Below are 11,677 nucleotides of genomic sequence, written 5' to 3' on the forward strand. Positions count from 1 at the left end.
AACCTTTTCCCTAGTGAGGTGCACTGTCTCCCCAAGGTCGTTTGAGATGAGAAAGCTGGAAATAAGAAGTTCCAGTTGCCTAGCGTTACCTTAGAAAAACCCAACAGGACTTAATTTGCTGTTTTGCATCCTGGAGGGAACGGAGGGAGGGTCCCCCAGGAACCCTAATGGGAATCACTGGGAAAACAATCGAACAACCCTAACTGCAGGACCTGAGGGGCTAAGTGTGATCACCTTGGGAACCCAGGACTCTGGGGGAAGGAATCCAGAGATTCCTCAAACCTAGTCCTGACCAATGCACGGTGGGGCTATGTCCCCCTGACCTCTGAGTGTGGGACTAGTCTCAGTTCTCAAACCTCTGTCCTCCCAGATCTCAGATGTAGGCTAGACCTCCCAAACCTGGACCCCTGCTTATCCTTGCATCTTCACATCCTGTGATTCCATTTCTCTTGGTATACAATGAACAGAGGGAGAAAATATCCCCACCCTATCCCTGACATCGTTACACTCAAGGCGGCATTGAAAGTACTAGAATAGGAGGGAGATTAGTTAGACCTGTCTTAGCCTTACTAAAAGGGAAGGGGGGTGTGGGGGTCGGGGGAGGAATTCACCTAAGTCCAGGACACAGATCTGGGGGATTCCTATCTGGCAGAGAATAGGTGAAATCCCATTTGGACAGGGAAAGATGCCCCGGGACTTATCCTCCTAAACTCTGTTATGGCCAGAGATGTAGCTATTCTGGAGAGGAAATTCCATCATCTAAGGTGGTCAAAGTAACTCGTTTACCTCATTTTCCTCCAGCAGGGGTGGTAAGAGGAGGTGAAACAAAGATAGGCTCAGTGGGAGAAAGGGCAAATGCTGACCAGCCCTTTTCAAGGCCCTCCTCTCCCTGTCCCCAAGCCTCTCTCCTGACCCCTGACAATCCTTCCTGTCTAATCATACTTGGCTGCTCTTGGCCTCTCACCTTTCCCTTACTTGGCCTGGCTTCTGTTTTGAGACTTGCTTTTCACTCTGAGCAACCACTCTAACACCTGTCCAGATTTATCAGGGGTGTCCACGGACCCCTCAGGAGCTGGCCTGGGCCAGGCCAGGAGGTGTGACTTATGGCCAGAGAGAGAGAGCGTGTCTCTCAGACACATCCTTAATGACTGTGAGAGTCTTTTCCTCTTCTCCACTCTCTCTCCATATCTTTCTTTCCATGTCCCTCTTTGCCTCATGTCTTTAGTGTCATGTCTTTGCTTCACATGTTGCTTATTCATGGGTGATTATTGGATTATTCATGGGTGACGTGGTGAGGAATACTTGGAGCCACAGAATACACATGGCCCATCTTCCAGAATGTCAATTTTACTTTTGAGATTTGGTGGGGGAGATAAAGTATATTTATACTTAAACTACACAAATACATTATATGGCATAAATGAAATAGTGCACTTTTGAAATCTAAAATACATATTTCGAAGAGATTTCTGGCTTGTGACAGGCTACGTTGGACTGCTCTGGAAACCCCGGGGAAAATAGTTCATTCTCCCTAATCTTAGGGGTCCTTCAGAGGAAATATATGAGAAGCACGACTTAGAGCAGAGGTGACAACTTCAGACAAATCTAAGGCACCAGACAGTAGTCAGGCAGGTAGGTACAAAGGAGTGAAGCAGGTGAGTGCAATGCAGCAGGGAGCGGTGAGAACTTGTAAATAAGAGCCTGCCTGGCCCCTTCAGCTCCCGCAGGTTGGTGCCGTGAAGGAATGTGGGCTCAGTCTTAGCAAATGATTGCCATTTAAGAGAAGCCCGAACAGTAGAGTTTAGTGAAATTTGGTGTTTCAATGTTTATAACCAATTGAAGTTTTTAGGGAGAAACTGTACAGGTTTCTAAATGTCTGCAAGCTGATTCCACTTATGGACCCCCTGTTTGCTGCCTCTGACCTCTACCAACATTTCTTCTACTTTCCAAAGGAATATGAGGCCCAGATCTGGGCTCCCAAGGTCTCAAATTCTGTTCCCACGAGTTGTGGGGTTAGTGGGGTGCATGAGGTTGCAGGAGAATTTGGAGAGTTTAGAGCTGAAGAGAAGCCTCTGGCAGAATACACCTTTCTCCAGGGGAGCAAAGAAGCATGTGTCACTGGCCAACCACCCTTTCCTTGATCTACACGGATAGGGAGCTGAAAACATATCTTGTGGTCTGGAACAGAAATCAAAGATTCCTCACAGTGGGAAGGGGAGTCAAGCATGAAAAACCAGGAATGGAGAGAAATCCTGTGAGTCTGGATAAATGAAGGAGGAAGTCCGAATTTTAGACAGGTGAAGTGGCGATGGAGGGCACTTTAGCCAGAGAGCCATAAAAGGGAAACACAGTTCTCATGACCCTAACCCCAACTCCCCTCCCAGCAACCGAAACCCTTCATCTGTCCATCTGTCCAGGAGGTTAAAAATATCCAAACTAGGCGCCCAGCCAGACATTTCCAAGAACCTGTTTACTGACCCTTTGATTGACTTGGAAAGATAGTTGGCAGCTTCGTCACCCAATAAGGAATGAGAATAGACCTTGTTTGACATCCCAGGGCTCAAAGCACGTGGGATTCACAATTATGTCTTGTGTTCTCCGTCCTCCTCTTTCTCCCATCACTTCATTGCGGGGATGACCAAACACTTGGTAATCAGAAAAATCCCAGCCTTCAGAGTCTGTTTATTTTTATTCTTCTTACATAACAGGCCCAATGGAGAGTACAACAGGGTCAAGCCAAGGTCAGGACAAAACAGGAATAGTCTAAATAGGCTGACTTGGGTCTCATCAGTGGGCTCATCTCCACTGGTTTTTGTGCTACTCAGTCTAGTCCACCTCAGGGGGCGAAAATCCAATCAGATGCAATACCTTCAAATAAGGAGTCTGAGAGTTCTTTGTAGTGTCACATTGTATATGCAACACTCTCTGTTCCTCAGTTTATCACTCCAAATGGTGGGAAGCTTTCCCCTGGAGTTGTATACTAAAAAGTTAAGAAAGCTCAGTTAAATTCAGAAGGTCCCAGGGGCCTGAGAAGCACATTCTAGTGCCCCCAGATCTACATACCATGAGATGCCAGGGATGGGTAGAGGGCCCATCCCGGCCTGGGGATGGCAGTCCCAACAGTGGGCTACCTGTCCCCTACCAAATAAACTCCAGGCTGAGTTAGCTTCTAGACACTGACCTCTTCTCAGACTGTTTTGTCCCCCAACCACAGGAAGGGAATCCAGAGGAACAAAGAAAGAACGGCCTTGCTTCTGACAGGTCAGAGAGGAAGAACAATTTGGGACATGCCTGGCAGTGAACTCCTCAAGGTGCCAGTGGCGGTGGGTATCCCTCCTCTTTTATTTTAGATAACAAGCACTTTACTTGCTATTCTTCTAACACCTCACATATGTTTTTAAAATCTTCACAGTAATCTACGAGGAAGGTACTGTAACAATCGATCACTCGTTTTACAAACTGGAGCAGAGAGCTTTAAAAAGTTGCCCAAAGTCATACAGCTTGTCAAGTGGTAGAAGTAAGATTTGAATTTAGACAGTTGGGCCTCAGGATACACGTGCTTAACTCCCACACTGTACTATCTCTCATTAATATTAATAGGAAGGCTGATCCTTGGACGTTTTCTAGGCTGTAGACTTATCTATTGGGTCTGCAGCCATCTCCGAGGGGTTTTTGTTTTGTTTTGTTTTCAGCTTAGGAAAGGGAGGCAGAGGTAGAGTCAGAACAGAGAATAGGACACAAGTTTCTGCTCTCCCAGCCCCAAACTATTGAGGTCAGGGTGCTTGGGACAGGGACTCAGCCGTTGGAAGGTCGGTAAAATATTTTCCATATCCATCTTGTGCATTCCGTCATCTAGAGGTGGTTCAAGGAAAGAATGCCAGGAAAAGCGCTGTATGCTGTTGAAAGAACTGCACAAAAGTCACTCATTCACCCCACTTTGTACCCTGCAGCTCCCAGGATTGCTTTTTGTTGACCAGGTGCTCAGTCAGGTCCTTTCCACTCACTTTTGTCTCCCAGTGCCTCAGCCAAGTTACTACATCCTTATGTTTCCAGTCTGTTCAGGAATATCCAGGTAGCCAAGGACCCAGGATGGGGAAGTAACTACCCTTCTCTTGTTCATTTCACTTTCTCTAGCTCTCTTCTCTCTTTAGGTAGTTTTCTTCCTGTCCTGTCTCAAATCTTCCTGTACCAGATTGGACCTAATGAATAAATGGTACCAAGAACTGGATCTCCTCGAATGGCGGTACATGCAGGTGATAGCACTTTAAAAATTAAAAGGCATACGAGAAGAGCATGGTGAAGGAAGACCCAAAATATCTGCCCACTTTCGGTAGTGGAGAATCAGCTGGGCCAGTACCCAGGGAAGTGGATTTAAGTGAGCACATACGCAGGGAAAGTCCTGGGGTAGGTAGAAGCTGTGTACAGAAGGCAAAGGAAGTCTAGTGGGGCTTTTTGAAGTCTGTAAGGGAAGGGTGAGTTTCATCTGGATGAACAGCTAGAGCTACTTATTTCCTTCCTTAAATCTTGGCCACACTGTTCAATATGGTAGTCACTAATCACATGGAGCGTATTAAATGTAAATTAACGAAGTTGAACAAAAATTAAAATTCAGAGCAGCCGGTTGGTTCTATGTGGTTAGGGAAGGGTGTTCATAGCACTAAGGTCGCCGGTTTGATTTCCACATGGCCCAGTGAGAAGCAATGGCTTGAGCTGGGAGCTGAGCCACAGGTGGGCGGCAGGTTTGTAAAGTGGTTAGAGGTTGGTGCTCAGAACAGCAAGATCACTGGTTCGAGTCCCACATGGGCCAGTGAGCTGTGCCTTCCACAACTAGATTGAAAACGACTTGACTTGGAGCTGAGCTGCGCTCCCCTGCAACCACCATGTTTCCCCGAAAGTAAGACCTAGCCGACAGTCAACTCCAATGCGTCTTTTAGAGTGAAAATATAAGACCCGGTCTTACACTAATTTTCACTCCAAAAGATGCATTAGAGCTGACTGTCCGGCTAGGTCTTATTTTTGGGGAAACACAGTAGATTGAAAAACGACTTTACATGGAGCTGATGGGTTTTGGAAAAACACTGTTCCCAATATTCCCCAATTAAAAAAAAAAATTCAGTTCATCAGTCACAGCAGCCATATTTCAGAGCTCAATAGCCACACGTGGCTGGTGGCTACTGTGTTATTGCAAATATAGAACATTTCCATGACTATCGAATGTTCTCTCATAAGGTACTGGATTTGAGGTATTAGGTATCAGGAGGGGATGCATGTGTTCTGGCCCTTGGAGGATCAAATCTCTAGCAGATCTGGGTGTAAGGTATCTATCCTCTCCATGCCATCCTCTTCTCAGATCAAGTACCAGCAGCTAGGCCATGCACACAATTTACGCCATGGTGTCTCCATCCCTTTGTCCTGCCCTCTGGCTTGCTCTTCTATTTGTTCCACGCCTCCAGACTCTGCAAAATCAGCTGCAGAAAAAAACTTTTCCATCAACTTTGACCTAGTTTCCTGGTCACAGATTTGAAAAGGGAGGAGCCACTAAATTCTTCAATAGGTAAGTTAAAGGAGGAAGCAGAGGTGAGAGTAAAGGTGAGAGTCATCATGGGATAAGAGCTAGAGACTTTGACACCTTGGTAAGGAAAAACCCACAAAGAGCCAGGAAAAGGCAAAAGAGCTACTGAGAATGAGACAGACACAAACAAAGATTGAAGTGGAAAAGAATCAATTTCACTTTCTGTTCAATTCACATAGATTTTATGAACTTCCAGAAGTCTGACGTTTGGAGTTAGTTATGCAGAGGCCCACAGAAAAGCCAAACCCCACATAAGGACTAGGACTGGATCTAAAATGTTTAAACAACCCAGAAATCAGAAAAGTACATTAACTCCTGCGATCTCAAGGTTTCTCATCCTAGTCACTCCTTTAGGAATAAAAATCATTTCAAATAAGAGGTGGGATTATGGTATCAATCTATTATTACCCTACAAGAAATAGGAACTGCTGAAGCATACACAGCCTAAGGGATTAGGGTGGGGTTGAATATTCAACAAACATTTACTGAGTTATGATTATGTGCTTAGATAGAACTGTGGTAGAAACTGCAGAGATAAAAATGGGAGCAGCCTTCAAATAATTTAATACTCCTAACTCTAAATCCTTAAATCGTAATTACCTTGTCTTATTATGTATAAACCAGGTTTACACTGGAAACTGAAGCCAAATTGTAAAACATGGAACCATAAACCTTTCCTACCAAATACCCTCAACAAACCTCATTTCCCTGTATTTCAAGAGCTCCTTTTAAAGCAGCTCACACATTCCAAAATTGAAGGAATCCAGTAATGATTTAGCTATGGATGTAGAAAATAGCTGAGACCACCAGAATCCCAGCGAGTTCTTTAGTGAATTGGAAAAGACTAAATGTAGCTCCGATTCCTCCTCCTTTTCACCTTCCACCCCTCACTCTGAGTAGAATCATTAGGGTTAATCTGTAATGTTCTCTACAGAATTTTCAAGAATGAATTGTGAAGTAGGGAAATGCTCCTTCGGGCACACTTGCCAGTAAACTTTTCCAGCATCATCTCACAGACAAGAAAACAAGTTTTTGCCATTAAAAAAAACACACCTTTATTTATTTATTTTTTTTACAAAGAATACCCCCACCTGGGGTGAAAATATATCTGGTAAAGTACAAAATATAGTTTCTTATCATACAAAAAAGGTACACAATTAACAAACAAAAAGCTAAACCACTTTCAGCCCACATACTTTCTCAGAAAAGGGTGGAAGCTCAGTGCTGACACAGATTAGTGAACAAAGTGCTAAGGCTGAGGGAGAATCTAAGTGCTAGTGGCTTCAGTGAGCGGGCTGTCAACATCCCGGGCCCCCTAACACTGAGCAGGAAGGGGTCCCTGGGGCTTCTATGAACACCTGCCCTCTAGTTTCTTATGGCAAGGCTGGAGGCTCTGATCAGTGTTGGAGCATCTCGATCTCGAGTTCCTCCTAAGGTTTAGAAACGTCACAGTGGGCACAGCTGATAGCTGATAGCAGCAACCCTTCTCATATAATTAGTCACAATTACAGAATTCTATACACTGGGAGTCTCAAAAGTAATACTTTTTTTTTGTTTTTTTTTTTTGTCCTTGTGCTTACCCTTAGAGACATAGACCAGTTTTATCTTACATTTGAGATAGTAAAAAAAATTAAAAAAAATATATGACAAGAACTAAAGTGCTAAAAACATCCCCTCAGAATCAATTCCAAGGAGTCACATGGTAAGAAAAACACCTTCTCCCACATGAAGATGTTTGCAACAGAACACAGTGCAACAGGCTCTAAAAATGGCTTTTAAGACCTTTGGTGGGGCATAGTTACAACTACTTTAAACCAGATTGAAGTACATTGTAAGCAAAGACAACCTTAGAGCTTCTTCCCTGTAATTCACATAAGAAGCTCTCCCCCAAGTCTAGGCCAAGTTTTTTCTTTTCTTTTTTTCTTTTTTCTGTTAAGTGTAGAGACAAAGGGCAACAATGATTTTGAGAACCTCCTTTTTCCAAAGTTTTGGCCATGACTTTTTTCATTTTCCCAGTTTGCTAAATTGGCCATGGTCCTGATGGTACAAAGTTCGAGATCTGATATTGTGATAACAATCGATACTCCCCTCCAAAAAAACTTGGGAAGACCATGACAGAAGGCCACTTCTACCCATTATTCGAAACTACTGAAGATGCCTCAATTTTCAAGGAGATCTGAGAGGAGGGGGTGGGCCTGAGTTCTTCTAGCGTTTTTAAACCCATCCAGCAAACACCCCGATATCACATCTCGCTGGCTGAGGACGAGTGCACACCCTTTAAGGGCCCAGGAGATTGCCTGCTGATCTCCTACACTGGGGAGTCAGAGATTAGGGTGGACCCATCGCCCACTGTAGAGACTGTTCAGTCTCTGGAAAAGTTCGAGTCCAGGAAGAGAGGTGGAAAGAAACACTTGGTACAGCTGCTTCTTGTTTTCCACATGCTCACTGCACATTGTTGTTAAGGATACAGGGATCCACCTGCAGGGAGGAAGAAACAAAAGATCCTTCAGTTTTTAGAAATAAAAGAAAACCCCCAGTTTAGCAATCCCTCCAAGTGAACATGCTATAGAAGGCCTGGGATAAACATAGTGGTAAAATGACAATTCTCACCTCAGTGTAAGTAGGTGGTGGCATGAACTTGAACTCAGGAGCATACATAAAAATAGGGCTATCTTGAGAACCGTCTGTATCATCTAACAGAGGAGTGGTGGGGCTCTCCAGTCGGTGATCTTCAGGAATGATATCCATATAGCAAGGAGGAGCTGGAGAGAAAAAGTATGGGGATAAGAAGTCTGGCCAAGGATTTTCACAATTTTACAAACCCAAGCAGGCCAGAGGGGTAGAAAAGACATGAGGTCTGGCTCACCTTCTGGGGTATCAGGGATGTTTAGATCCACCCAACTCATCTCAGAGCTGGTACGGCTGGCCATGCTGGACGTCCGGCTGCTCAGACCCGACTTGCTGCCAATTACCAGGGGTAGGTCAAGAATGACTTTCTTGGAGCCAGGGACGCTGACGTAGACCTATAAAAGGAAGAAGACACTTTGTTAGACTACAGGTCTAGAGAAGACATCCCTGGTCTTTTGACAGATGAACAATGTCTCTCTCTAGCCCCACTCACTCACCCGCAAGAAATATTCAACTCGAAGGATGTCACAGCCCAGGATGGAAGGCCTGATCTTCTGCACTCGAACGCTCTTGCCACGCCATGACGCACAAGTGCCCGAGATAATATGATTGCCTCTAACTGATGACAACTTCTGCATCAGCACCTTGGTTTGGCCATTGGCAAGGTAAGTGTGGCGGGCTAAGATGGCAGCTTTGGGAACTACGATGCGGGAACATGTATTCTCAAACTCAGCATGGATGGAAATCTCGTCACCTAGCGATCAGAAAGATAAAAATGGATGCTTAGTAGAGTTAATGACTTTTCTTCTATCCCTGTCCTCACCCCCAAACCCACCGTTTCTGTTCTATCAGTTTACTGTTTTAAGCTCTAGGTTTTTACCTTCACAGAATCCTTTTCTGTCAATTCGGGCAGAGACAGACACCCGCCCATCAGGAATGAACATGCAGGAAACTTTCTTCTCCTTTTTAGCAGACACAGGCGCCTAAGTAGAATGGAGGAGAAAAGATTTTTTGAGAATTTCTAGAGATCCTTTTCTCTGCTTCTCTTTCCTTTCCCCTGCCTACCTAGAGTAGGCAGCCCTCCCACCTTGATGACTTAGGACTTGATTCCCTGAGGTGCTTCAATCTAATGCCCAAGACATTTGACTTATCCCTGAGACCCATACAATCTTCAAATGAACCTCACCATTAAATCAGGGGTATTGATATCCACTAGATCCATCACTTCAAAGTTTTGCTTTGTTTCTTGCGTAGGCTGGCTGGGGCGATCAAGAAAAGCCTTCACCCAGTAGTCTACACCCCCGTATTTTCCTTTGAAGGATGTTCCCAGAGGCCTGTGTCAAGTAAAAAGAAATATTATAATTAACTTAAACACGCTCTCCAGGAACAGAAGGTGATCAAAGGAGGGGAAGATTTTTACAGACAGAAAGTCCAAAGATGCATTTAGCTGATACCTACCCCTGAGGAAGCTCAAAGCCGAACTTGTACTCATATTTGTTTCCAGGTCTCATGATCACCATCTCATTCTCACCTGAAGGGAGAGAAAAGTGAGTAGCTGTTAGGTTTCTTGTTACACTTAAAATGCATCCCTGTGATAAGGCATTCTTGGGTGGCATGCAAGAGTATTGTAGTACCCTAGTTTTCACCCTTATATTTTTAAATGAGAAATTCTGATACATGTTGTTGGGCAGAAAGTTGCAAAGCCCTGCAAGGTTGAGGGTTAAACTACTATCATCTCAAACAGGAAACAAAGAATAAGCAACTTATGCGCACAAAATATTTTTAAAGACCTAAGGCAACATCCTGCAGGACCAGAACACAGCACCCTAAGAAGTTGTATTAATCACTTTTTCCGGTTAGGGGGGTTGCAAATTAAAACTACAAGAGAGCCGCAGCACAGAACTCAAAGCACTCCACCGGAGCAACTTAAAATATTTAGGACAGGCTCCATTTATTCATTTCAATCTTCTTCTCACATCAGCTTTCACCCTCCAGCAGAGCACGTCTGGGTTACTCACCTGTTGGCTGGTCTTCCAGGAGAAGCGTGTCTTCGTAGCGCAGGTACTCCAAGGTCTGTTTGCACTGCTGGGATCCCTGCATCCAGAGGACTCGGGCCACTCCGCAAGCCAGGACCCTGACAGCTTTGACCCGAGTGACTTCACACACCTCCACTATCACCCGGCCAGTCACCTTCTCACCACTGCCGTACACCTTTTCAGGGTCGTTAAAGACCACCTCAAAAGACTTGATTTTCTTGAACATCACCATGATTGGGCTGGGTTGGCTTAAGAATTAGAAACCAAAGAAAGGAAAAAAACAAACCCTAAATCCAAGAACCTTTTGCAATAATCTAAGATTATCTCACTCTTCAATTCTACTCAATTTTTGAAAAGATGTCAAAACCCACGTAAGCTGCTGGTTCTGCCAAGGAATTTCAAGGAAAAAAGTAAGCTTGCTTTCCCCAATAGCTGGAGAAGCGCGCTGGGTTTCGGCCGGCTGGCTGACTACACTCCGTCTGGAAAAACGAGAGTGGAGTTCCCAGCGAGAGCCGGAAACAGCGCTATATATCCGCGGGGCTGGCTGGGCCACGCGAGCGCTCGCCCGGAGGCTCGTGCTGCCCTCGTGCACAGCCCTCCCATTGGCTGCCCGGGCCTTGTTTACCAGGAGCCCGGCCAATCAGCGAGGGCGCAGCGGCGCGTGGACACGGTGTGCTCCTGGCGGGGAAAATGGTTGTTGTGCACCGCTGCCTCGCCGGCGGGAGGGGGCGGAGGGCTGCGGCGCGGTTTCCCTTGGGTCCCGGAGGAAAGAGGACCTCGCTGACCCTAAAAATGTGTCCAGGGCCAGCGGCCTTCGCAAGGCGGGTGCAGATGATTCAGGGCGGGGAGCGGTGTTTGAAGGTAAAAGGAGAACGTGCTTAGGAGGGATTTCGTGCCTCGCCTTAGCCAGGAGAATTAATTTAGAAGCGCCCGTTTATTCCCGGCCCACAAATCGCTAGTCGTGTGAAAAGCAATCCCAGAGCTCCAAGAATACTTGAGGATGGGGTGGAGGACAGGGAATGTTGATGTTACTGTTCGGGAAGATCCCCTTTGTCTTCTTGCTCCCCATCTTTGTTAAACAACAAAACAAACCAGAACTGGTCACAGATGTTAAGTCTCGCTTCAGCCCTCATTGGAAAGCGGGTATGTGTAAACGATTGGCCTCCTCCCTTTCTAGCCCTCTTGCCTGTGCTGTTTCTCAGCCCCCCCTACCCTGTACTTTGCAGACTGTTCTCTTGAACGGAAATAGTAAGGGCGTGTTCACATCCTGTTGCTATTCCTTCATCTTTTTAGTTTCTACCTGCAAAGTTGGGGAACACTTTATGTTCTCCCAGCTACCTTTTGACCTCTTTAGTGTGGTGCGTTCTGAAGGCTCTGATTATTTCTCACTCCCACCCCCCACACAGCTTCAGGAAGGGGGAGGATGGGTGCTTCACTCTTC

At 45.6% G+C, this 11,677-nt stretch overlaps 1 protein-coding gene and 1 long non-coding RNA gene across 3 annotated transcripts in view; one reads left to right on the forward strand and one right to left on the reverse strand.

Annotated features, from left to right (window-relative positions):
- Positions 1–7,142: 7,142 nt before the first annotated feature.
- Positions 7,143–10,851, reverse strand: TXNIP (thioredoxin interacting protein). The gene is made up of 8 exons (XM_019739862.3): positions 10,219–10,851; positions 9,659–9,731; positions 9,387–9,534; positions 9,081–9,183; positions 8,698–8,954; positions 8,439–8,595; positions 8,183–8,334; positions 7,143–8,050 (listed from the first exon to the last, which is right to left on the reverse strand). Exons 1-8 carry the CDS (start codon positions 10,466–10,468, stop codon positions 8,015–8,017), a joined length of 1,176 nt encoding a protein of 391 aa, XP_019595421.2. The 5' UTR covers positions 10,469–10,851; the 3' UTR covers positions 7,143–8,014.
- A 113-nt stretch (positions 10,852–10,964) lies between these two features.
- Positions 10,965–11,677, forward strand: part of LOC109451559 (uncharacterized) — a 43,327-nt gene continuing 42,614 nt past the window's right edge. For both annotated transcript variants that reach the window (XR_002137988.3, XR_002137987.3), the window contains exon 1: positions 10,965–11,097. This is a non-coding gene — a long non-coding RNA (uncharacterized LOC109451559). The remainder of the gene's footprint in view (positions 11,098–11,677) is intronic.

This window comes from Rhinolophus sinicus, chromosome 7, assembly GCF_057876585.1.
Source record: "Rhinolophus sinicus isolate RSI-liver-muscle chromosome 7, RSI-T2T, whole genome shotgun sequence".
Classification (NCBI taxonomy): Eukaryota; Metazoa; Chordata; class Mammalia; order Chiroptera; family Rhinolophidae; genus Rhinolophus; species Rhinolophus sinicus.

Coding starts and splice junctions, on each gene's coding strand:
- TXNIP (XM_019739862.3), bottom strand. CDS start 10,468: ATGGTGATGTTCAAGAAAATCAAGTCTTTTGAGGTGGTCTTTAACGAC. Junction 9,732..10,218: donor CCTGGAAGACCAGCCAACAG/GTGAGTAACCCA, acceptor CTCTCCCTTCAG/GTGAGAATGAGATGGTGATC. Junction 8,335..8,438: donor CATCCCTGATACCCCAGAAG/GTGAGCCAGACC, acceptor TTTTCTCTCCAG/CTCCTCCTTGCTATATGGAT.